The sequence below is a fragment of the Hyperoodon ampullatus genome, assembly GCF_949752795.1.
Source record: "Hyperoodon ampullatus genome assembly, chromosome: 11".
NCBI classification, from domain to species: domain Eukaryota; kingdom Metazoa; phylum Chordata; class Mammalia; order Artiodactyla; family Ziphiidae; genus Hyperoodon; species Hyperoodon ampullatus.
The window spans coordinates 59,872,054-59,899,365 of NC_136924.1; the positions used below are offsets into that span (position 1 = coordinate 59,872,054).

Consider the following 27,312-nt stretch of genomic DNA (forward strand, 5'->3'; position numbering starts at 1 on the left):
TCTATACTCTGTTAGTCTCTAAACAACAATGACGACCTTCACTGATATATTCATGGCGCCCACAAGACTAGTTACCCATTCATAAATCTTGGCTTGGGAATGCACTTCCTGTTTCCAAGCATGTACCCCCAAACCCTGGGTTAACTGTAAGTATAAAATTGGCCCAATGGCCCCTCAGCAGTGTGGAGTGCAGCTGTGAATGCTTCCAGATTGTCGTCTACCTCATCCTACCCTGTAAGTAAGTTGCCCTATAATAAACTACTCCATTGATTATATATATAGAGCTGCCGGCCTCATTTTTCAGTATCAAGGTACCTTCTCAGTTCAGTGGGTACCTTTTGTTCCCTCCGTCCTCCAACACACAAACTCATACAATTCCCTAAAGGAGTGAAGTTATTGATGAGATTCTCAGATACCTAGGCCTCATATACAAAACAAGGAGATAGATGATAAGAAGGGTCACGGATCCAAGGCACCTTTTCTCTTGACCATCTTGCAAAACACAAATGACTTTTGGTTTATAATAATTCTTCCCTATTAAGCTGTTTGTGGTTTAAGAATCATATATTCTGCCTACCTCTCAACTCCTTTATTTTATTCCACATAAACCGCCAAATACTCCTACTGAATACCGATGGTCTGAGCATCAAGTTGGGCAAAAAGACATGATGTTATATTTCTGGTAAACACAAAAAATGTAACCCAAAGGGAAGGAAGATGAAGCACAGTTGTGTGCAAGGTTATGAGTCTCACAGGGACACAACTAATGTTTACTTTTATATACTCAATTTTTCTTTTCTGAGCTAAAATATAACTGCCGTCAGGTAAGTTTTTTCTAATGGATTTCTAGAGAGCTAAATGCTTCCATACTCGAGTGGGAAATAATTTTTTTTTTTTCCTAATGACGTTTTTTCTGGTTTGAAATAGTCTTCCCTTAATCCTACCACCACTTGAACAACCAAGAAACGTGCTCTCATTCTCACAGAACAAAGATTAAGAGACTACCGGCTCGGGCTTCCCTGGTGGCGCAGTGGTTGAGAGTCCGCCTGCCGATGCAGGGGACGCGGGTTCGTGCCCCGGTCTGGGAGGATCCCACGTGCTGCGGAGCGGCTGGGCCGGTGAGCCATGGCCGCTGAGCCTGCGCGTCCGGAGCCTGTGCTCCGCAACGGGAGAGGCCACAACAGTGAGAGGCCCGCATAACGCAAAAAAAAAAAAAAAAAAAAAAAAAAAAAAAAAAAAAAAAGAGACTACCGGCTCTAGGCAAACAGGCAAGTCCTTAGCATTTTCTCCAATGTGCCTAGCAAAACTCCAAACACAACAATGCCCTGTAGAATTGATCCCTCCCCACAGCATGGTGTCAAAAAGTCATCTTGCTTACACTAAACAGTATCAGTTAGCAGAGGGGCAGAAAGAATGAAACAATTTTCTCAGTTTTGTTCCAAAGAACCTCCAAATTTTACTTTTAGGTAACTTTGACCTAAAGACAGGACTGTCTTCCCCTGATTATTTAATTTCCATTATGCCTATATCAGAAGTTAAAGCAGATGTAACGTCACTGAACTCAACAAAGAGAAATATAAACCTTGTTCTAACAGCCAGCATGGCAGCTATGCAAACAATCTGTAGAAAAAAACAATTAACTTTGTTAAACAATAGCCATAATGTAATCAATAGTCAGTGAGAGGAGGTGATAGTCAAAGGACTGCATTAAATGAAGTGCTGAGTAGCCAGTTCTATTCTTAGGACAGTCATTTCCAAACTATGTAGCCCCAAGCTGCTCTAATGTCGCAAAAATAGTACCTTACCTTTCTGGAGATTGAAGAGACATTCAAACCAAATCTTTGAGCTCTTTCCTTTAACTTATCCAGGTTAACCTACAAAAAACATAGGAAAAAAATATTTAAAAAAAAAATCAGGGACTTCCTTGGTGGCGCAGTAGCTAAGAATCTGCCTGCCAATGCAGGGGACACAGGTTTGAGCCCTGGTCCGGGAAGATCCCACATGCCGCGGAGCAACTAAGCCTGTGCGCCACAACTACTGAGCCTACGCCCTAGAGCCTGCAAGCCACAAATACTGAGCCCACGCACCACAACTACTGAAGCCCGCGCGCCTAGAGCCCGTGCTCCACAAGAGAAGCCACCGCAATGAAAAGCCCGGGTGCCGCAACGAAGAGTAGCCCCTGCTCGCCGCAACTAGAGAAAGCCCGCGCACAGCAATGAAGACCCAATGCAGCCAAAAATAAATAAATTAAAAAAAAGAAAAAAATCAAAACAGAAGGCACAAACTATGGTCCAAAGCTAAGAGTTCAAATAAGCCTATACAACATCAAAGATACCCTATGTGCCAAATTAGGAAGCTAAGCAGCACTCATCCATGCCACTAATTATTAAAAGTTCTCTCCTGGAATGCAGTGAAAGATTCAGCCCTGCCGCTTTCATTCATCAAAGGTGGCAAAAGCCTAGGGAGGGTTTAAGATCAAAGTAGGCCAAACACTGCTTGAAAAAGCAAACAAATGTCTAAATCATCACCTCCAAACAAGTCCATCATTCACAGTCCAAAATTGTTAATTCCTATACATAGGCTTTGCAAGTAGTTCTTAACCCTATGCCCTAGCAAAGAGAAACTATCACTGCAGCTCTCCGTTCTTCAGAACACAAATCTACTACCAGTACCTAACTCAATTTTCTTCCTTCCATTTTCTTGGAAGCCTTGATATATAAGACTTATCATAAGGATATTTGGGACATTATCATTACTACTACTACTGCTACTAACTTCTACTACTACTACTAAAACATTTCACCTTCACTTACATTATTAAACTGTAATTCCAAGAGCAGGATTTCATAAAGCTAAACATATTTCACAGCATTTGCTTGCATTTTCTAAACATGCTGACAAGTCATAATGGTCCAGAAGGCGTACTATCTTAGTCTTTATTCTCTGGTATTTGACAGGTAGTGTTGAAAATTATCAGTATCTACAAAATAGAACTCATAAGTTGCTTCCACAGATTCTCTTGTGGTAATTAAGAGTCTGACATTATCCGAAGCCACTGGATGAGGCCCTAAAACTCCAGTACCATAAAACAAAGAGTTATATGGATTGTCCTCTAGCTAACAAAATCTACCCTTTTCAAGAGGAGTGGTAGGAAGGAAGACGTTTATAATGACTTTGAAGATGCAGCAATTTTCCTGACCTCTCAGTACCTCAAACAATTCTTTCTATTTAGGACATAAGACACCGTACTGAAAACAGTCACCAAACTCATACTACCTCAGTTTCCTCTGATCTGGGGAGAAGAAGCAAAATCCGTAACTTAACTAACTATACAGAGTTAAGATTTGGCTCTCAAGGTTAAGAAAAAAAAAAAAGATTTCTTACCATAGGCTTGGCATCAGATGACAGGCCTAAAGAAATTAATTTAAAAGTTTTATTTAATATTCTTAAAAGTCATAAAGGAAGTTGACGTCTTTGAATCAAGTTAGATAGCATAGAAATCATATATAGGACAAATGTCCTTTATCTTATGAAGTTAAAGAAAAGGCACAGATTACATCTAGAGACCATGTCTGCACCCATTGCTGTTGGGAACATAAAATAGTACAGCCACTTTGGAAAACAGTTTGGTAGTTCCTCAAAAAGTTAAACATGGAGTTTACCATATGACCTAGCAATTCTACTCCTAGGTATATACCCAAGAGAAATGAAAGCATGTATCCACACGAAAACTTGTATATAAATGTTCACAGCAACATTAGCCATAGTAGCCACAAAATGAAAACCCAAATGTGCATCAACTGAGGAGTAGATAAAATGTGGTATATCAATACAACCTAATATTATCTAACAATAAAAAGAAATGAAGTAATGATACATCCTAAAACAGGGATAAACCTGGAATACATTATGTTAAGCGAAAGAAGCCAGTCACAAAAGACCATGAACTGTATGATACCATTTATATGAAGGCAAACTTACATATATAGAAAAAACTTAGTGGTTGATTAGTGGGGTGGGGCAGAGGGAGCGGATGAGAAAAACTGCTAACGGGTATGGGGTTTATTTTGGGGATGATGAGTATGTCCTAAAATTAGACTATGATGATAGCTGTACAACCCTGTGAATATATAAAAAACACTGAATTATATACTTTAAATGGATGAGTTGTATGATACATGAATTATATCTCAATAAAGCTGTTAAAAAAAGAGAAAAACATCTTATCTGGACAAAAGACCAGAGCTACTATTATAATGAGTTAAAACTATGGCTTCTTAAAGCGAATGTTCTGTCCTGAAATTATCACTAAGAAGCAAATAGTATATTAGCCTGTAGGCCCAACCCCAACCTAGTCAATAATTATTTACTTAAAACTTCTCAGAATTTTATTTTAAGCAATCTCAATATTGTAATTGGTTCCCTAACTTTCCACTGTAAACTTTCAGGTATGGACTCAACTTTAACCATAACCTATGTACTAGGAACTGTTACATATTTTTATGTTCTCACTTATAAAACAGTATTTCCTTTTATATGTTGCCAAATTCTACTCTTTTAAGAGCTACCCTGTAGTTCTAGGATTATATGAATAACACTGAATGTTACCTACACATTATTTTATTGGTCAGTTTTCCTCTTTAGGCTAAGTATTAATTTTAACTTTTGCCTTTCTTCAAATAGCACCATTAAATAATATCTTTTAAAACTTTTGGGACGTCCCTAGTGGTCCAGTGGCTAGAACTCCGCACTCCAAATGCAGGGGGCCCGGGTTCGATCCCTGGTCAGGGAACTAGATCGCACATGCCTCAACTAAAGATCCGGCATGCCACAGCTAAAAAGACCCTGCACGTAGCAACAAAGATCCTGTGTGCCGCAACTGAGACTTGGTGCAGCCAAATAAATAAATAAATATTAAAATTTTTTGTTGTAACATCACCAATCCTATTATCTCTCTCTTGATATAACTAAATGTCAGAGAATATTCTGTTTCTAAAGCATGTAGTGAAAGTGACCAGAATTTTGCTGGTCTTTTATTTTTTATTTTTACTTATTTATTTTTTTGACTGCATCGGGTCTTATTTGTGGCAGGTGGGATCTTTCGTTGTGGCACATAGGTTTCTCTAGTTGTGGCACACGGGCTCCAGAGCACACAAGTTCAGTAGTTAAGGGGCAAGCGGGCTCTCTAGTTGTGGTGCATGGGCTCAGGTGCCCCGCAGCATGTGGGATCTTAGTTCCCCGACCAGGGATCAAACCCGTGTCCCCTACATTGGAAGGTGGAGTCTTAACCACTGAACCACCAGGGAAGTCCCTTGCTGGTCTTTTAAAGGGGCATAGCAAAACTCTACAAGATCTTTGGAGGACATTTTCTTAATAGACTTGACACTACTAACAGGTCACTAGGAAGACTGCATTGGATCAGAAGACTACATTTAAAGTCTCTGAGGGACTTCCCTGGTGGCACAGTGGATAAGAGTCTGCCTGCCAATGCAGGGGACACAGGTTTGATCCCTGGTCCGGGAAGATCCCACATGCTGCAGAGCAACTAAGCCCGCACACCACAACTACTGAGCCTGCGCTCTTGAGCCCATGAACCACAACTACTGAGCCCACGTGCCACAACTACTGAAGCCCAGGCACCTAGAGCCCGTGCTCCACAATAAAGACAAGCCACTGCAATGAGAAGCCCGCACACTGCAGTAGCCCCTGCTCACCACAACTAAAGAAAGCCCGTGAGCAGTAACGGACCCCAGTGCAGCCAAAAATAAATAAATAAATAAAATTAAAAACAATAATAAAAATAAATTAAAAAGAGTAACTTTTCCCCCTAATTTATTACAAATACATATTCAATGTAGAAATTTAAAAAACATAGACAAGCAAAAAGAAGTCACTCAAAATTCCACCAACCAGAGACAATGAATGTTATCAATTTAGTATATATCCCTCTAATCTTTTTCCCTAACCATACATGCACTTTTATTGGGAAATAGGAACATACGACAAATATTTTATAACTTGCTTTTTCCATTTATCTGTCTGACAAATATTCTTCAGTATAATTTTAAACATCTTCATGGTCTTCTAACTGTACTATGGTACACATTTTACTCAACCAATTCTCTATTGTATATTACATTGTTTCCAGTTATTGATCACTATAAATAATGCTGTGATAATCCTTGTGGCTAAGTCTTTTATCCAAGATTATTCCCTTGTAAATTCCTAGAAGGTAAAAGAGAAAAAAAAAATAAAAAATAAAAGAGACTCTTTTCTTCCTTTTGCCACTCACACTAGGCAATATAACACTGGACAGGTACACAATAATTACATGCTAACTTGAGACATAAGAATAAAGAAGGTATTAGAAACTTCTCTGAAGAGATCCAAGAAAAGGAAAACAAATGTTGGCACTTCCTCCTATTCTCTCATAACTTTAGCACCTTCTCTAAATTGCCCAGGAAGGCTTAAGTATGGTTTTACCTAGAGCAAAGAGGTGGATATAATAACCTCTTACAGGCTTCTAGAGCTAACAAGTTTACCTTAATTTGGAGAAATGGAATCTGTTGTGCCAAAAAAGTAAAAACACAAAGATAACTTTCTCAGAAGTCTCTATACTCTTACCTTTTGATGGAACTGAAGAAATCCCAAATCTGTAGAAAGAAAAACAAGCTAAATTTTAGGAAGCTGTTCACACTCCTGGTTGTCTGTCTCCGTGTCAAGTATACATATGGCACTTCTTGCTTGTGATCTCAAGCCTTGCAATCATTAGCTAATTCTAACAACCCCATGAAAGAGGTTCAGTTGACTCTTTTTCTCACCAAGAGTCCAGAGAATAAGTTAAAAGGTAGCCTTATCAGAACTGGGAGTAGCAGTCAGTTCCTGACTTTTACCTATTACAAAAACCCTGCTTGATAATAAAACCCAATCTATAGCTACTATAACCAATCAGCAGATACGTTCTGAATAGAGCCAAGAGAGTATTTCTTTCCAGCAAGGCCTCTATTCTACTTAAAATCAACAACTATATTTAAAACCTAGGAACACATTCCCTCACCTTCATATTACCACGATCTCAGGTCTAAAAGGCTGGGAACACTCACCTAGCTGCCCTGGCAGCTTTCTTACTCTCCAAGCTCACAGGTACATTGAATCGTTCAGCTCTCTTCTGCATCCTCTAAGTGATAACAGACAAAAGAAAGGCAAGAGAAAAATTCAATTTCTGGTTTCCTTCTTTTAAGAGAAAAGTCATTTAGAGGTGTTTATCTCTAGAACATTGGGATTAATTTCTTAAGGTGCAAACTGAGTTATACTGACAATCATAGAGGATATCAGGTTGTATCCATCCCAGGGCTTAACTCAACAGTCCTTTCCAGAAAGCAAACACAAAAAGACTATTATTACATTCATGTCCTCAAAAACAAAAGGGAAGGAATAAAATAAAACCCGCATTCTGTATCAAGCCAAGAAGACAAAAGCTGTGTTTGACTGACCTTTGAAAATGGATCAAAGGAACAGCTTGGTTCCAACACTAGTTGTACTCTTTCAGTTAGAAATGAGGCAGCGTTGTCCTATGCCATCTCTACTTTAATAGTACAAAAAAACCCCATAGATCTTCACTGAAACCTAGTTTCAGAGATCTTGAGATAGGATCCAGAGAAATTTCAATCTCACCAGCTAGCTAGTAGTAACTTAAGAGTGACATCTTCCCTTGTAAATTTTCATCTCTTCCAAGGTATAATCCTCTCAAACTCTAATCTTAGTTTGTAAACATCTTAAAAAGAGTTACCACTAAGACCAGAATACTATACAAAAAGACTACGGCCTCAAAGGTGACTATGCCAGTCCAAATATATTCCCAAGTGTGGCTGGTGGAAAAATGTATCAATACCAAAATCTGTCAATACTGATTTTCTGCCTATGAGTAAATATTTTAAAGTGATGATACAGACAAAATAAAGGGTAAGAAACAGAAAGATATATATATAGAGACTGCTCTTCTGAAAGAATACCTACCTCAGTCTGCGGTATTTCAGATGTAATTTTTACCACTTTTTTCTCTGCTGCCCTGGAAAAGGGATTTTTAAAATCAGAAGACTGACATTCTAAACCAAAACCTTTGAAGTGTATAAGAATTCACCTGAATCATGTCCTCTGTCCCATATCTCTCTACCACCCTTCAGACCAAAAAAAACATGAAGCCCATTAGACCTTTAGCTCCTTGAAGTGTCGTCTACTGATAAAAGAGTTTGAATAACAGACTAAGCTACTTTGCTAGAGTATAAGAAAGTAACAAGGAAAGACGTCTGGTTAAATATACTGAGCTGAGGGAAATGCTCAAAGGACACCAGAAATCATTTCATTTACTTTTAGGAACTTTAAATGTACTTTTGGACTCATGACTATTCCTCCAACCCTCATCTAAATACCAGCTCTCAATTTTCATCGCAATTAATGAGTGCTCTACAAGGTCTAGTCTCCTGCTTTTACAAATCCCTTCTATCTCCCATGGGCCCGTAGCTCCAGCTGGAACAGTCAAAGTGGGATAAATAAAAATGCCAAAGGGAGTGGGAAGAAAAAAGGCTAAGGGGAGTTTGAATTAGGAAAACATGGCAAGTTACCAGTCAAAAGGTTTAAGAGAAAACAAAAGAGGGGGGACCAGGGGGGCGGGAGACAAAGTTCGGAAGTACTCAGGATAAATGGAAGGGCATTAACCCTCCACCAAACAACTCCCATAAAACTGTGGGTCATAACCAGTCTCATTAAGGTCCCTCATTTAGAGACATGGGAGGCTTTTGTTCCAATATCCCAGACACTTTTCCCATTTGATGCCCTGAAAGGTAGTAATGGTTTAATGGCATTTTCAGAGGAAGCAATTCTGGAACAGGAACTTACTCTCTCCTCCATCCTTTTGTTGGAGGTCCCTGGACTGACAGATAAGCAATGGGAGCCCCCTGCTGACCATAACTAAGTCCTGCAATATTTAACTGCCGTGGATTGAGGAGAGGGGAAAAAAATCAAACTAGAAACAGAGGTACCTTTTTTGGAGAACCTCAAGCAAAAGACAAAGCAAGGGGATCTCCTTTTGAATGTTCTAAGGACCTAAATTAGCCCTGTACATTCTGACTTCTAAAGAAATTTCTGATTTCTTTCCATTTCCCAGTCATCTTTCCTTCCCCAGTCCTCTCTGTTTTGTTCAGGCAGAAAGGGACACTGACGTTTAATGTTCTACTTGAAGTCCAATGCCATTAAAATAGCAGTCCTCTCCACCAAACCCCAGGCTAATGACTTCCTCCACATTCCCATCAGTACACTTCATGGCAGAAAGGGAACCGGAAAGAAGAAGCTTCCTTCAGCTCTGTTCCAACTCCCTCAGGCATAATTAAGCTCAAGCAATAAATAACATCATATTCTGGGGCTCACGTGAAATTTCTTCTCTTCACTCAGAAGTTTCGCCCCTACCCATAGTCACATACAAAACATTCTCCATATTACGGCGACCCAGAATCTTTCTGTACATACTTTAGTCTAACCACTACTATTCCTCTAACAAGCAAAAACACAACCCCTCCCACACACATTTTCAATTTCTTTGTTTAGAAATTCACTGATAAAATTAAAGCCCTCTAAACAAGGGAATTACACATTTTACATATTATAAAAATAAACTAAAAAATTAAAGCCCTCTAAACAAGGGAATTACACATTTTACATATTATAAAAATAAACTACAAATTTTCAAACTTCATAATTTTTAACCCACACAGGCCAATTATAATTGTATTTATTTCATCTTCCTTCTTGCCCCATAACTCCCCAAAACATCTCTATTTTAAAGCTATCCCATCAGCCATTTTCTCAAGGCATTATATCTAAACATAAACCTCCTATGATGGATGATAACTAAATGGCTTTAGAAAGCAGTAATATGACAAAATCTAATAAAATATTAAATGCACATCTTCTCTAATGCAGAAAATCCATTGCTAGAAACTTATCCTTTGGACATACCTGCATAAATTTAAAATTAGTTGTATATGAACATGCACTGTATTTTTTGCAATTATGAATAATCTAAATGTCCATCAACAGGAGACTGGTGAAATTACTGTTCAACCATAGAATGGAGTACTATTAGCTGCCAGAAAGAATAAGATTCTAAGTTGATAACAACTAAATCTAGGTGATGGGTTCATGGGGGTCTATTTACTATTCTCCTAAGTTTTGTATATACTTGTAATATCCCATAACGACAAGCTAAAAAAAAAAGAGACCTACCACTTACTAGGATAATTATCCTCATTTCATAGCGTTGACGTGACAATTAAATGAGAATACATGTAAAACACTTAGAACCTTGCCTATATATAACTAATTTTTTTTGGCCGCGCCATGCAGCATGCATGATCTTAGTTCCCCAACCAGGGATCGAACCTGTGCCCCCTTCAGTGGAAGCATGGAGTCTTAACCACTGGACCGCCAGGGAAGTCCCTATAACTAATATTTAAATAAAGATATTATATGATGATATAGAAAGATCTCCATATGTGAAAAAAAAGCAAGAAACTGACAATATGCATATGTGTGTACATATGTATCTGTATATGCACATATAAAATATTCCAAAAGAATATACTGAAAACCTCTGGGAAGTCAGGTGGGGGTGGAGACAAGGGTACTTAATTTTCAATTTATATATTCCTCTATGTACTGTTTGACTTTGACTTTTTACATCTATTGTCCTTTTTTTTTAATTGTCTTTTATAATTAAATGGATTAATACAGCTATGAGGAACAAAAATGTTAAAAAGGACTCAACTGTTCTTAACATGCTGGAGTATAAGATGGCCAGACATTTGCGGGGAAACCCCAAATAAAAAATGTTTATGATCAACCTTGTGGAATAATTTAAATAAATCAAGATCCACTTTTCACTTAGTACTTTGTCCTCCCTTCCTCCACTGTAAATCAAAAAGGAAAAAAGAATACAGTGTTACTTGAGACATAACCTTGCTCAGCACCCTCTTCCCTTACAAAATTCCTTATATGCAGAAAATGTGCATGATTCTCTTACACAGAAGAAGAATCATCTATTACGGTGATACAACAAAGGCTAAGAGAACTAAACTTTATCTGGGCTTGAAGTCTCGTGGTCCTAATTATCTATTACATAACCCAGAGACAAAGTTACTTTGCTTCACTGGGACCATGTACTTGAAATGAACAAGACCTTTCTGAAAATGTATGATCTAATGAGAAATGAAAAAGCCAATGAGGGACTTCCCTGGTGGCGCAGTGGTAAAGAATCTGCCTTCCAGTGCAGGGGGCCCGGGTTCAATCCCTGGTCAGGGAACTAGATCCCACATGCACGCCGCATCTAAGAGTTCACATGCCACCACTAAGGAGCAAGCAAGCCACAACTAAGACCCAATGCAACCAAATTAAAAAAAAAAAAAGGGAATGTATACATTCCAATGGGAATGTATAAGAGGTAAACAGAGTGTAACACTAAAAAATCCAGAACCATCTGCTCTGTCCTCATTATAAAAAAGGGATAGTTACACATCAACAGTTTTTTCAGGAGGTTCTTCCTCTTTGACAGGCAGTTCTATGGGCTTCGGTTCTTCTTCCTAAAACCAAATGAAACAAGATGGTTAAAATAAATCAAGAGTAAATACCTATCAACAGAAGAATATGAGAACTCCAAAACGAACCAGTCTTTCAGAACCTTCATTCCCCCTTTATGCTCCCCTAACGAGTTAGCATTGAAGCCCTCTAATGATTGACGTTTAGCAACGTGACCAAGGCAGTGGCACACTGCCAGGCCAGTGACTAACCTTACTCTCTCCAACTCACCTCTGTTTCATCTCCCAGTACATCTTCTTCATTTGCCTCCTCTTCAGCTAAAGAATATTAAAATAATCAGGTCAAGCCCTGCTACAAAACCATCTTGATCACTGTACTTAGGCTAAAATTATAATCATTTTGCTTTCCCAAAATAAAATTCAATAATGAAGGCAGAAATGTTCATAAAATTTGCTCTACATGGAGAATATAAAAACTATATTCTCTACCTAACTAACATCAATTAAGAGGTTGAACTCCAGCTGGACTGAAGAACTAAACATGATGAGGTCAAACTATAACATTAATAAAAAGTACTGTGGCAGAACTTAGTGGTGGGGAAGAATTTCTAAAACAATAAAAACAAAACAAAAAACCCAGAAGCAAAAGTACTATGCAAAAAACTTATTTTTCATAACTAGGAAAGGGGGCTTCCCTGGTGGCGCACTGGTTAAGAATCCGCCTGCCAACGCAGGGGACATGGGTTCGAGCCCTGGTCCAGGAAGATCCCACATGCCACGGAGCAACTAAGCCCGTACACCACAACTACTGAAGCCCGTGCGCCTACAGCCCGTGTTCCGCAACAAGAGAAGCCACCGCAATGAGAAGCCTGCCCACTGCCACGAAAGTGTAGCCCCTGCTTGCCGCAACTAGAGAAAGCCCATGGCCACCAATGAAGACCCAGCACAGCCAAAAATTAATTAATTAATAAAAAAAAGATGATAAATGTTTTTTAAAAGTACACACACAAAAAAACCCCAAATTAGGAAAGGATACCACAGAAAAAGAAACAAATGTCAAAGAAGATATCTGTGTCTAAAACCAACATGGGAATAGTCACTAGAATATATGATATGCCTGCAAACTAACAAGCAAACGATGAGAACCCCAAAAGAAAAATGGGCAAAGGAGAAAGCCAAAGAACCACGAACAAAAGACATGTTTAAACTTTTTAATAAGTAGAGGAATGTAAATTGAAACCACTAACAGATTACCAAAAATTAGGCCACTTGTTAGGACAGTGAGTCCTCATGTGCTGATGATGAAATTTATACAGCAATTCAGAAAAACAATTTAGTGGTGTTTAGTCATATTAAGTATACATTTATGAACAGATATTTATTAGCAACCCCATTCCTGGGTATATACCCCCAAGACTCTCACACAGGAATATAAGGGAATATGAAAGAAGTAGCTCAGGAGTCAGTCACTGGGTGAACTAAATAAAACACGGTTAATTCTTTACATCATAGAATACCATGCAGGAATTAGAATCAATAGATTAGATGGCTGCTACATCTTAAAAAAACACAGTACTTAGAGAAAAAAGTGTGCAATAAAGTAAGGCTATGGCCTCACTGCCAAATACATAAAATTACTGTAGACCAAACAACACTACACGGTTTATAAGGACAAAGACAAAAAATATATATCAAACACATTAGAGTAGTTGCCTAAGAGAGTTGGGGTAAAAGGAATGGGAATAAAAGGGAATAAATTAAAATTAGAGAAGGATGATACTATGCCTTAAATGAAGTGTTTGTTTGTTTTTTAAAGTGGAATTAGAAAATGTCAGAGCTAGAAGGGACCAGAGATTACTTAGGTTTATGGATTTCAAGGGTGGAGACACTTGTCTCACTTCACAGACTACAAAAGACACTTAGCCATGAAAACAGTGGCTGTCCAAAGTTACCTAGTAAATTTCTGGCTCAAGAGGAATTAGACTTCAAATCTTCCGATTCTCAGTCTAATGATGCTTGCTTTCCCATACTTCCTTGAAAATAATTTGTTGAAATAAAATTACAATGTCTTTTTAAAAGAGGGGTTATTTCTTTTCATTATAACCACTGTTTTAGATGACAAGAGTTTTCTTGATAGAGTTAATTAAAATCTTACATCATCAACAACCTAAAGGAAAAGAAGAAATCTTCTGTATGGCAGAGCCTAAAAATTAATCCTCTCAGGCTTCCCTGGCAGCACAGTGGTTAAGAATCTGCCTGCCAATGCAGGGAACATGGGTTCAAGCCCTGGTCCGGGAAGATCTTACATGCCACAGAGCAACTAAGCCTGTGCACCACAACTACTGAGCCTGCGCTCTAAAGCCCGCGAGCCCAACTATTGAGTGAAGCCTGTGCGCCTAGAGCCCGTGCTCTGCAACGAGAAGCCACCGCATTGAGAAGCCCGCGCACCGCAAGGAAGAGTAGCCCCCACTCGCTGCAACTAGAGAAAGCCCGCACGCAGCAATGAAGACCCAACACAACCAAAAATAAATAAATAAAATAAATAAATTTATTAAGAAAAAAAATTAATCCCCTCACATCACTCTTTGCCTCCGCAAAGAACTTACCATGCTCTTCAAGATATGCCTGGAGCCTGTTGATGAGATCTTGTTTTATTCCCTTGGTCTCCAAACCACGAGCAAGACACTCCTGCTTTAGTTCAGCAAGCTGAGAAAAAAGAATAAAGCTTTTCCTTAATTTACAGAATGAACCTGGTGGGGGAGAAAAAAAAAAAGAGGTAGTTCTCACAAGAAAGAAAAAGAAAGGAAAGATCAACCCAAAACTACTGTCTTAATCCCACCAAGCTTCTAGGTCCACAAAGATGATCTGCTTCCTCCTAACAATATTCAATATGCAAGAGGACTTTTCTAACAGATGGTGAATAAACCTACTTTAATCAAATTCTGATCTATTCATACATTTATTACATAAATCTTTAGCTACTTCTGAGAGGGGGTGGTCTTTTTCCCGAACAATTACTGTACCAGCTCATATAAGGAATGAATCTTTAAGTAGAATCTAATTATCTAAAAGCAGATTTTCCTTACTATCTATTATCCCAGATCCTTTACTGCAATCTACCATATACATACATACAAGTTTGATCACCACAGAATTAGGTAGATGTGTTAGCTAGATTAATGTCAATAATGAATCACATAAAGGATCTTTGCCAAAATGGAAAAAAATATGTAATGGCATGCCACGACATGGCATGAGTTGAAGATTTTTAAATCAGTAACTTGACTAAAGATACAACAGGTATACTTATCAACTTTGCAGACAACAGAAGGAGGAAGAATTGATGGACTACTGACAGAACTAAAGGTGGGTGGGTGGGGATGTCAAGGGGTGTTGTTGGCTCTTCAGGGAAAACAATAAGCCAAAATGAAGATTCAATTTAGAAGAAATAAGGTATACCTATAAGTACTACACTTATATTCAAAACAAATTGTTAAAAAACCAGATGAACAAGATCTGGCTCAACAGTAACTCAAAGGATAAAGACCTCAGTCAGGGTTTTAGATGATTACAAATGCAAAGAGGGCAAACAGTATGATTTGCTACGAAAGTAATTCTAGGTTAAGGGTAACTAAAAAAACAGAATCTATATACATATCTATTTTTAAATTTATTTATTATTTTATTTGTTTATTGTTTTTGGCTGCCTTCTCTGTTGCTTCGCGCAGGCTTTTCTCTGCTTGCGGCGAGTGGGGGCTATTCTTCGTTGTGGTACGTGGGCTTCTCATTGTGGTGGCTTCTCTTGTTGTGGAGCACGGGCTCTAGGCGCGTGGGCTTCAGTAGTTGCGGCACACGGGCTCAGTAGCTGTGGCACACGGGCTTAGTTGCTCCGCGGCATGTGGGATCTTCCCAGACCAGGGATCGAACCCATGTCCCCTGCATTGGCAGGTGGATTCTTAACCACTGCGCCACCAGGGAAGCCCCAGAATCTATATTAAGTGATTAATAGCCTTACTGGGCTCTATATTCTCATTTTAAGGAGCGTAATGACACGCTGATCCAAGGAGAACAACCAAGAAAAGAAAGGCTCCAAAAATCCTATATGCAGATCAGGGCACAGAGATATTTGTCCTGAAAAAAGACTTTACTAGTTTCAAAGTACAGATCTAAGACCAACCAGTAGAAGTCAGAAAGCAGATTCCTATAGAACTTTACAACTATGGGAATATGCTGGTCAGCTCTAAAAGGTTTTCAACCAAGGAAACATTTGGAAATGGAGAGAGGAGCAATTTTTTTTTTTTCTGATTGGGCATTCAGTGAGTGGGACATGCAGGCAGGGAGGGATACTATGTGGAACACTGTTCTACTCAACAAGCCAACAGCACCCTCTATTGAGAAATATGGTAGGTAATCACCCATTAAAAGTGTGGAGTGGCTGCAAAGCATAACATGGCCTCTGAAGTCAGACTACCTTGGGTTCAACTTCCAGCTTTACCACTTACAGCTGTGTAACCTTGGGTGAGTAACATAACCTCTTTGTGCCTCAGTTTCCTATGAAATGGGGATAATGCAACAGTACCTACAGCATAGGGTTGTTATGAAGATTGAACCAGCAAATACTCATAAAGCATTTACAATAGTGCTTGGCAGCTACTAACTCTTTGTAAGTGTTAGACAGACACCGGATGAAGGGTTAGACAAGATCAGACAGAATGACTGCTTCTCAGATTTCTGCATTTCATAGATCAATATATTTTTAAATAGGTATACTGATAGGGCTGCCAAGTTTTTATAGTATTCCAACTTTTGTATAGAAACAATAAAATCAATTACTAGAAAAATGATCATACACTTGGATGTAGCAGTGATGTCAAACTGCTATAAAAGTTTCTAAAAGCTTAATTTCTGTTTTAAACTTATCTCATCATTAACCAGTAACAGTTCATGGATGAGCACTGACCTACAGATGATACAGTGAATAGTATTAATCTAGAATCTAGATTCTAAGTGATCTCTAAAGTCCATTTCTTAAGTAATGGACCTTAAGTAAGAATCTTGATCTTTCCCATGTTGGTACTTTATTTTTTCTCAGTTTCCTGGAGACCAAGTCGTTTGATTTTAGTTACACTTTTAAGAAAGTATTATGTTCACTGTAGAATAGTTTGAAAATTCTGAAAAGTATAAAGGAAAAAAAAAGTCTTATGCAACCCCGGCACTTAGAGATCACCTAACATTTTAAATATATCATTTACTCTGTGTGTGTGTGTACGTGTGTGTATGTTTAGAGGGTGTTGCTTGTTTACAAAGCAATATAATTTCTTTACTTCCTATAACTCCTAATCTTCCTCAGAAGACTCCATTCCTTCTTTCTTCTCCTGGTTTAAGTAACATTAAGACCACCTAGGGAAAAGGAATGTAAATACTCAGGCAATTCAAAATTCAACTTTCTAATAGAGTTGTTCCTCCCTTCTCCTTCCTTCCCAAAACTGTGTAGATATGGACAAAAGTTTACAAAAACCTCCAGATGACAAGGAAACAGACAGTCGGTGATGGATTTTGCACAGGATGCTAATCTGGTAGACTTGAAGCTGACAGACTGGTACAACTGGTTGTTTAGCTTGGATAGCCTCCACCACTGCTGACCACTGACCTTGCTATTGCTGTTGGTCACTGAAATCTCAACCCCCCACTGGCTCCCAGTCCCTAACCTCAGGTCTCTGGCTCATTCAGCAGTCTTCTCAGCACCTCTACGTCCCCTTCTCTGGTCAAATGAGAATGTTACATATAGTTTTTACACACTGTTGTATTACTTTATTATTCTATTATGGGTTCTGCTCCTATACTGACTGGGACATTATTTCAAAAGGGAAATAGATGAGTAAAAACAAAATAGCTGAAAATGAAGTCATTTCACTCATTTCATTTTGGCACAATTACATTAGTAGAACAAAACACTTTTAAAGCCTCAAATAAGAATTTACAGGGACTTCCCTGGTGGCGCAGTGGTTAAGACTCCATGCTCATAACGCAGGGGACCCAGGTTTGATCCCTGGTCAGGGAACTAGATCCCTCATGCATCCTGCAACCAAGAGGTCGCATGCCACAACAACTGAGAAGCCCTTGAGCCACAACTAGACCCGGCACAATCAAATAAATAAGTAAATAAATAACTTATAATATCAAATCTTACCCGTTTTTTTTAAATAAATTTATTCATTTTATTTATTTTTGCCTGCACTGGGTCTCACTGCTGCACGCACGGGCTTTCTCTAGTCGTGGTGAGCGGGAGCTGCTCTTCGTTTCGGTGCACGGGCTGCTCATTGCGGTGGCTTCTCTTCTTGCGGAGCATGGTCTCTAGGTGCACAGGCTTCAGTAGTTGTGGCATGTGGGCTCACTAGTTGTGACTCGCGGGCTCTAGAGCGCAGGCTCAGTAGTTGTGGCACACTGACTTAGTTGCTCCGTAGCATGTGGGATCTTCCCAGACCAGGGCTCGAACCCGTGTCCCCTGCATTGGCAGGCAATCTCCCAACCACTGTGCCACCAGGGAAGCCCAAATCTTACCCATTTTTATATGTATTTGACTTTAAAATGTTTTAAAACAACATACTGGGTTGGCCAAAAAGTTCGTTCAGTTTTCTTCCATAAGATGACTCTAGTAGTGCTTAGTTGTCTTTAACTTCATTAGAAACAATTTGGTTAGATTTTATTGTGACAGCTGTCATATCAGTGTGCATTTAAAAGAAAACATCAAAACTGGTGAATTTTTGTGTAGCCACTTTAATATTGAAGATGGAAGAAAAAAAGGAACATTTTCGGCATATTATGCTTTATTATTTCAAGAAAGGTAAAAACGCAACTGAAACGCAAAGAAAGATTTATGCAGCGTATGGAAAAGGTGCTGTGACTGATCGAACGTGTCAAAAGTGGTTTGCAAAGTTTCGTGCTGGAGATTTCTTGCTGGACGATGCTCCATGGTCGGGCAGACCAGATGAAGTTGATAGTGATCAAATCAAGACATTAACTGAGAACAATCAACATTATACCATGCAGGAGATAGCCGGCATACTCAAAATATCCAAATCAAGAGTTGAAAAACATTTGCACCAGCTTGGTTACGTTAATCGCTTCGATGTTTGGGTTCCACATAACTTAAGCAGGAAAAAACCTTCTTGACCTTATTTCTGCATGTGATTTTCTACTTAAACGTAAATGTTTCGTTTTTAAAACAAATTGTGACACGCAATGAAAAGTGGATACTGTACAATAATGTGGAATGGAAGAGATTGTGGAGCAAGCGAAATGAACCACCACCAACCACACCAAAGGCTGGTCTTCATCCAAAGAAGGTGATGGTGTGTATATGGTGGGATTGGAAGGGTGTCCTCTATTATGAGCTCCTCTGGAAAACCAAACGATTAATTCCAACAAGTACTGCTCCCGAACTGAAAGCAGCACTCGACGAAAAGCGTCCAGAATTAGTCAATAGAAAACGCATAATCTTCCATCAGGATAATGCAAGACCATGTGCTTCTTTGATGACCAGGCAAAAACTGTTACAGCTTGGCCGGGAAGCTGTGATTCATCCACTTTATTCACCAGACATTGCACCTTCGGATTTTTATTTATTTTGGTCTTTACAAAATCTCTTAATGGAAAAAATTTCAATTCCCTGGAAGACTGTAAAAGGCACCTGGAACAGTTCTTTGCTCAAAAAGATAAAAAGTTTTGGGAAGGGCTCCCCTGGTGGCGCAGTGGTTGAGAGTCCGCCTGCCGATGCAGGGGACACGGGTTCGTGCCCCGGTCCAGGAAGATCCCACATGCCGTGGAGCGGCTGGGCCCGTGAGCCATGGCCGCTGAGCCTGCGTGTCCGGAGCCTGTGCTCCGCAACAGGAGAAAAAGTTTGGGGAAGATGGAATTATGGACTTGCCTGAAAAATGGCAGAAGGTAGTGGAACAAAACGGTGAATACATTGTTCAATAAAGTTCTTGGTGAAAATGAAAAATGTGTCTTTTATTTTTACTTAAAAACCGAAGGAACATTTTGGCCAACTCAATATTTAAAAAGCAAGGTATACTGAGTGAATTGTATGGTATGTGAATTGTATCTCAATAAGGCTACTTAAAAACGCCAAGTTACAGAACATTGTATATATGATACTAACATTAATGTAAAAAATAACATGCCCACACACACCACTCATATGTGTATACACAAGATGCCTGGACAAGAAACAGGTAAGTTAACACTAGTTGAATCTGCGAAGAAGTTTGTTGAGGACACATGTAGGAGGGAAACTTTTTACCATGTACCCTTTTATACCTTTAACATTATGAGGTTGAGTATGAATTACCTATTCAAAAATTAAATTTTCAATATCAATCTAAAAATCCCATTTCTCAGTATTAATAAGGCATTTTTCATGCTACCTATCCAAACAGCAGAGAAAGGACTGATCAACTGACCACATAATACATTTGACATTAATCATTCATCACCCTGTGATTTCTAATTTACTAATCTTGAATTTTGATTCAAATCATTTTCATCTGTTAACTCTCAATCTAGTTTGTAAACCTTTGAAGACAGAGGCATTTTACCCCATTTAAACATTTCATAAGATAGGAACTCAAATTTCAAGTATTAATACATGCCAGGCAAAAGCCTAAGTTCTTTGAACATCATTTCCTCATTTAATTCTCAAAACATCTATGTGGTTGGTATTATGACTGCATTTCATAAATTAGGAAATTGAGGCTCAAAGAGACTCAATAATTTGCTAAAAAAATCACCCAGCTAGAAAATAGTGGAGCCAACATGCCAGCTCAGATCTGACTTAGGCCCAATTTTATGTTTGTTTGTTTGTTTTTAATATTTATTTATTATTTACTTATTTTGGTTGTGCCGGGTCTTAGTTGCAGCAGGCAGGCTCCTTAGTTGCGGCATGCGAACTCTTAGTTGCAGCATACACGTGGGACCCAGTTCCGTGACCAGGGATCGAACCCAGGCTCCCTGCATTGGGAGCGTGGAGCCTTATCCACTGCGCCACCAGGGAAGTCCCAAGCCCAATTTTAAATACCAAGATGAAGGACTGCTTTCATGTGCACACTCTATCTCTCTTACCATTTTCCTCTTACCTCACCTCCTCAGCCTCTTTGCTAGCTCTTCCTCCACCCAACCCTGTAAATACAGATATTCACTAAGACATTCACTAAGGAGACTTTGGCCTTCTCATCCTTTCACTTGTACAAAAGGCTTTTTCACTTCCCAGAATCCAATTATTGGCAAATCCTGTCAGCTCTACCTTCAAAATATATCCAGAATCTAATCCCTCTAGTCTTTCTTTCATACAGATCATTGTAAAAACTCTTCAGCCCTTGAACCTCACTATAGTTTATTCTCAACAAGGTAGAGTGATCTTTGACAGTTTAAGTCAGAACATGTCATTCCTCTATTCAAAAATTCTCCATTGGTTTCCTATCTCATTAAGGGTAAAAGCCAGAGTCCTAATGATCACCTCTAAGGTCCTCTTATAATACTCTGCACAAGGCTCACTCTTTCACCTCCTTCAAGTCTTTGCTTAAACAACACCTTTTCAATGAGGCCTTCCCCCTAGTCATCCTATTTAAAATTATAATACCCTTCTCTTCCCACTGTACTCTCTCTTCCTATTTTTCTCTACAAATCACTATTTGACATACTATAAATTTTACTTATTTATTGTACCTTTCCCTAATAAAATATAAGCTCCAAATATATATATATACACACATATATATATTTACACACACACACACACACACACACACACACACATATATATATATAGGCTCCATGAAAGCAAGAATTTTGTCTGCTTTGTTCACTGCTGTATCTCCAGTGCCTATGGTAGCTGGCACATGGTACGCAATTCATAAATATTTTTGAATAAGTCCCAAACCTTTATTATCAGCACTCAGCTCTTTTTGAAAAAATATTTATTTTTTATTATTTTTTATAAAGCAGGTTCTTATTAGTTATCTATTTTATACATATTAGTGTATATATGTCAATCCCAATCTCCCAATTCATCCCACCACTATCAGGCCCACCCCCACTTCCCCCTTTGGTGTTCATACATTTGTTCTCTACATCTGTGTCTCTATTTCTGCCTTGCAAACCAGTTCATCTGTACCATTTTTCTAGATTCCACATATATGCATTAATATACAATATTTTTCTCTTTCTGACTTACTTCACTCTGTATGACAGTCTCTAGGTCCATCCACATCTCTACAAATGACCCAATTTTGTTCCTTTTGATGGCGGAGTAATATTCCACTGTAGATATGTACCATATCTTCTTTATCCATTCATCTGTTGATGGGCATTTAGGTTGCTTCCATGACCTGGCTATTGTAAATAGCGCTGCAATGAACATTGGGGTGCATGTGTCTTTTTGAATTATGGTTTTCTCTGGGTATATCCCCAGTAGTGGGATTGCTGGGTCATATGGTAATTCTATTTTTAGTTTTTTAAGGAACGTCCATACTGTTCTCCGTAGTGGCTGTATCAATTTACATTCCCACCAACAGTGTAAGGGGGTTCCTTTCTCTCCACACCCTCTCCAGCATTTGTTGTTTGTAGATTTTCTGATGATGCCCATTCTAACCGGTGTGAGGTGATACCTCATTGTAGTTTTGATTTGCATTTCTCTAATAATTAGTGATGTTGAGCAGCTTTTCATGTGCCTCTTGGCCATCTGTGTGTCTTCTTTGGAGACAACTCTCAGCTCTTAAGCAGGAGACCCACATTTCCAAATGACTACTAGATATCTCCAAGTGAATATCTCAAAGACATTTATGTCCAAAACTGAACTCATCTTCTCTCCTACAAAAAACTGGCTTCTCCTCCTCCTCCCAACTTAGACTAAAGGTATCACTACTTGGGAGTCATCTTTCATTCCTCCCACATCTAAATGATCTATAAATGCTTGTAATTCTATATTCCAAATTTCTTTCAAATTCATTCTTACTCTAAAAGCCACTACCTTATTTCAGGTCTTAGTAAGTTTATTCACTTGACAAATAGTTACTGAGTATCCACTGTGTGTCAAGCATTATCTTAGATACAGGAAAATAATCATAAGCAAAACAGAAAGAGTTCTTGCCCACATGGAGCTTACGATCTAGTAGGGAAACAAGGCAATCAGTGATCATATACATAATGTTTAACTGATATAAAAAAAAGAAGTACAGGGTCCTATAAAAGCGTTTAAAAAGTGGTCTGACCTTGTGTGTGGATAGATGGAACCCATCCTACCTAAGGGTTCCTTGGTTAAATGATGTTTGACTGATATCTAAAGGGCAACTAACAGTTAATTAGACAAAGGTATGGGGGATGGGGATGGCAAGGGCACTGCAGCCAAAAGCATGTGTAAATGTTCTGAGCACTAAGGTAAAGAAAGGCAGTTGTGCACAGTGATTAAGGACAGGAATTGTGGAGACAGACTGCCTGGATTCGAGCCACCACTTATTACCTGAGCAACCTAGGGCAAGTTATCCAACCTCTCTGAGCTTCCGTTTTTCCTCAGTTTTAAATGGGGACAACACAGGCACTTACCTTACTGCCTTAGGATTATCATGAGAATTAAATCAATTAATGTATACAAACAGATTTGACCAGTGTTTGCCACATAGTAAATGCTATGTAAATGTTAGCAATTAATGAATAGCCATTCTGAGAAATAAAATAAAGCCACTGTAGCTGGAGTGTGAGAAACTAAGCTGGAGAGATTGGCAGGGATATAATTAAAGGATTTTAAGCACGCAAGTGACTACTGTAATAAAAATCTAGCTGGTGACATTTCTTCCTCTCCAAACCCCATCCTTCTTACTGCCAAAAGAACACAAACTGGGAATTCCCTATAAGTCCAGTGGTTAGGACTCCACACTTTCACTGCCGAGGGCCCAGGGTTCGATCCCTGGTGGGGGATCTAGGATCCCGCAAGCCATGCAGCAAAGAAGAAAACAAAACAAAACAAAACAAAAAACACAAACTGATCACATCAGCTCTCCTTTCCAATCTCCAAAGGTTCCCTACTTTCTGCCTACACGACAAAAACCGAACACCTTACACAACTTAGAAGCCCTTTTCAGTATCACTCCAATATACCTCCAGTCGCACAGTTCACCTACTTTCCTTTCCAAACTATCTTCAAACACCAACATATATGCACTTTGTGCTTTAATATTACAATGTCTCACTGTTCGCAGCACTCTGAAACTAGTACACCCTTCTTGTTCTCTCCTCTGTAGTCCCTTTTCTCACACTGACTGGAAATCTGGTACTATTACAGTTCAGAGCATTTTCACCCACAATTCAGTCTCTCTTTCCAACTGTGTTGGAATGACTCCATTTCTACAAAATCTTCAGAAATTTTCAGTTGATGTGGATTTACATATCAATTCAGACAGATAATATTTTTCCTTCCTACTTCAAAGCCTGTTCCTTTCCTCTGAGACCCCATGCTAAAGCCCCGAATTCCCTTTATAAAAATGGAAAGTTTTTTTTTAAAAAGATAAACCCTAGGTCAACCCAAAAGTCAGGATCACACCATCAAGAGCAACATTGGAACCAAACATTAGCCATCCTGGAAGTCAGAATCAAAGGCATGGGCTCTTAACCAGAGGTCCAGGAGCTCCTCAGGGCTACAAGGTAATTTGATGAAGCCCCTCAAATCGCATGCAAAGTATGTGTACATGCCTTTTTCTGGGGAAAGGGTCCATATCTTTCATCAGAGTTTCAAAGATATCTGTGACCTCCAAAAGGTTAAGAAGTGCTCTAGAGAAAAAGCAAAGACAAGCAAATATGATTAAAAGAGTGAACCCTTTTTAGGCTGTCAGGACTGCCTCATGTTCTCCAAGACTACCTGAAATCAGGTCAGAGGACATTATCCAATCAAAATGGAATTTTTTTCTTTTTTTTAAATATACCTTTTCTTTTCTTTCTTTTTTTAAGATTAATTAATTTTTATTTTGGCTGCGTTGCGTCTTTGTTGCTGCATACAGGCTTTCACTGGTTGCAGCGGGCGGAGGCTACTCTTCGTTGCGGTGACCAGGCTTCTCATTGTGGTGGCTTCTCTTGTTGCGGAGCATGGGCTCTAGGCACGCGGGCCTCAGTAGTTGTAGCACACGGGCTCAGTAGTTCTGGCTCGTGGGCTCTAGAGCACAGGCTCAGTAGTTGTGGTGCAGGCTCAGTAGTTGTGGCACATGGGCTTAGTGGCTCCACAGCATGTGGAATCTTCCCGGACCAGGGATCGAACCCATGTCCCCTGCACTGGCAGGCAGATTTTTTTTTAAATACATTTTTATTTTATTTATTTTTATTTTTGGCTGCGTTGGGTCTTCGTTGCTGTGCGCGGGCTTTCTCTGGTTGCAGTGAGTGGGGGCTACTCTTCGCTGCGGTGTGCAGGCTTCTCGTTGCAGTGGCTTCTCTTATTGCGGAGCATGGGCTCTAGGTGTGTGGGCTTCAGCAGTTGTGGCACGCAGGCTCTAGAGCGCAGGCTCAGTAGTTATGACGAACGGGCTTAGTTGCTCCGCAGCACGTGGGATCTTCCCAGGCCAGGGTTCGAATCCGTGTCCCCTGCATTGGCAGGCGGATTCTTAACCACTGCGCCACCAGGGAAGCCCCAAAATCAAATTTAATATAGAACTGACAAATACAGATTTTTATGTAAGGTGGAACTCCATAAACCAACATAAAATCCATAAAGGCAACTCATAAGGCTGGTGACTTACTCTAGGGGTTTCAAAAATGGAACTAATAAGGGGACTTCCTTGGTGACACAGTGGTTCAGAGTCCGCCTGCCAGTGCAGGGGACACGGGTTTGATCCCTGGCCCGGGAAGATCCCACATGCCACAGAGCAACTAAGCCTGTGCGCCACAACTACTGAACCCACGTGCTGCAACTACTGAAGCTTGCGCACCTAGAGCCCGTGCTCCACAACAAGAAAAGCCACCGCAATAAGAAGCCTGCGCACCACAACGAAGAGTAGCTCCCGCTCGCCACAACTAGAGAAAGCCCCCACGAAGCAACGAAGACCCAATGCAGCAATAAATAAATAAATATAAATTTTGGAACTAATAGGAAGAAAGTATTAGATCTTCTATTCATATTTCCTTTTTATCCCATTCATTCAAAAATTCCTTTTCTGTGTATACTTTATAACAGACATAACACTATAGTACTACATAATTTATACAAGTAAGCATACATATAAATGGAGGTAGTTGCTCAACTTTTTCTACCTGTCATTCTATTAGTAGACCACTGATACAATCTACACATTTCAGCACCACCAAGTTAACAGTAACTCCAGGATAACACAAAACCCCACTAGTACAGCTTAGAATCCAAGAGCAAGAAACCTAGCAACTTTCACAGAAAGTCTAATTCGTGTCAACTAATAAGTGATTACAAGTACCTCTCTCTGCCCTTACTCTCCTTATACTTTTTTATTTTTTTAAAAAAGCTCATCAAACTTTAAAGGATCAGTTTTCAGCTTGGGCTAAATCAGCCTGGTTTGTCAAAGGTTCCCGGGACGTGACCAAAACATGACCGAAACATGTGATGGGAAAACTACTTGTGAAACCACAAATGTACAACTAATCGAGATATCCTCTTAATTCATCCTAAAAGAAACCACTCTTTTCTTCCAGGAAAATAATAACCTAAACACGAAACATTTATTAAGATTCCCAAGACACAACTTAAACCGGCTTCTGTGATTGAGTGTCACCCAGTGGTGAGACCAAGAGATGCAGGGTCCGTCCGCGATACGAAATGGGACAGAGGTAACCCTAACCTTGGAAACGTTTTCCCAAAATATTACAGCCCTGAGTGACTTGTCTCTTGGGTGGTGGAGGGCAGGGTTGGGGGAAGGCTGGCGGGCGGAGAACAGCGTTGAGAGAACTCGAAAAACTTTTCAATCTAGGGTATCTGTGCCTTCACTGCCTCTTAAGGTCTCCTAAACCTCAGGCCTCTAAGGGGAGGCCCATCTTCGGAGGGCTCTCCTCAGGTTTCCAAGTTTACCCCGGGGGCGTCACCCCACCTAGAAAAAGGGAGGGGAAGCATTTTCTAGATCAAGTTTGAGACCTAGACAGACAGAAATACACGAAGCTGCCATCATCTGCTACCGTGAATCTCAGCTTTGGACAAGAGACTGGAAAGCATTAACCCAGGGAAGAAAAAGGGGTCCCGGGCCCGGCACGGGTCCAAGAGGAGGGGACCACTGACGTAATGCAGCCTGACGAGAAAGGAAAAGAGAGCAGAACAGGTTGAAGGCACTTACACAACCCGATGGGAAAGTGGCGGACGACACCACAGTGGAGGAAGGAGCCGAATAACAAGTAAAGATACAGTAAAACCGTGAGGAGAAATGGGAAATTAGGGAAGGCGTAGTGGGGAAGAAAGGAGGCACAAAAGAACAGAACTACGGCGGGAGCCGGAAAACGAAGTGGAAGAGCCTGCAAGGAAAAGGCGCAAACCAGCCGGCAGAATTCAGTCTCCGGAAAAGTCCGACCCGGCCCTCCCCCGCTCACGGTACCTTCAGCTTATGGAGCTCCACCATTTCAGCCGCCATCTTGTTACCCCTTCACTCCGCCAGGCCCCCACCCGCTGCCTCCGCCTCCGCCTCCGCCTCCGCCTCCGGGAGCTCCCGCCTCGGCGCCGACAGCCACGGCCGGCCAA

At 39.9% G+C, this 27,312-nt stretch overlaps 1 protein-coding gene across 1 annotated transcript in view; it reads right to left on the bottom strand.

The window, feature by feature from the left end:
• SARNP (SAP domain containing ribonucleoprotein) overlaps positions 1-27,224 on the bottom strand; it is a 52,414-nt gene extending 25,190 nt beyond the window's left edge. Inside the window, exons 1-9 of the mRNA XM_079714180.1 lie at positions 27,170-27,224; positions 14,192-14,291; positions 11,857-11,903; positions 11,563-11,630; positions 8,017-8,068; positions 7,104-7,177; positions 6,625-6,653; positions 3,385-3,410; positions 1,806-1,874 (exon numbers count right to left, since the gene is read on the bottom strand). Of these exons, the coding sequence (XP_079570306.1) occupies positions 1,806-1,874; positions 3,385-3,410; positions 6,625-6,653; positions 7,104-7,177; positions 8,017-8,068; positions 11,563-11,630; positions 11,857-11,903; positions 14,192-14,291; positions 27,170-27,205 (501 nt within the window). The 5' untranslated portion in view covers positions 27,206-27,224. The remainder of the gene's footprint in view (positions 1-1,805; positions 1,875-3,384; positions 3,411-6,624; positions 6,654-7,103; positions 7,178-8,016; positions 8,069-11,562; positions 11,631-11,856; positions 11,904-14,191; positions 14,292-27,169) is intronic.
• Between the last annotated feature and the right edge of the window lie 88 nt (positions 27,225-27,312).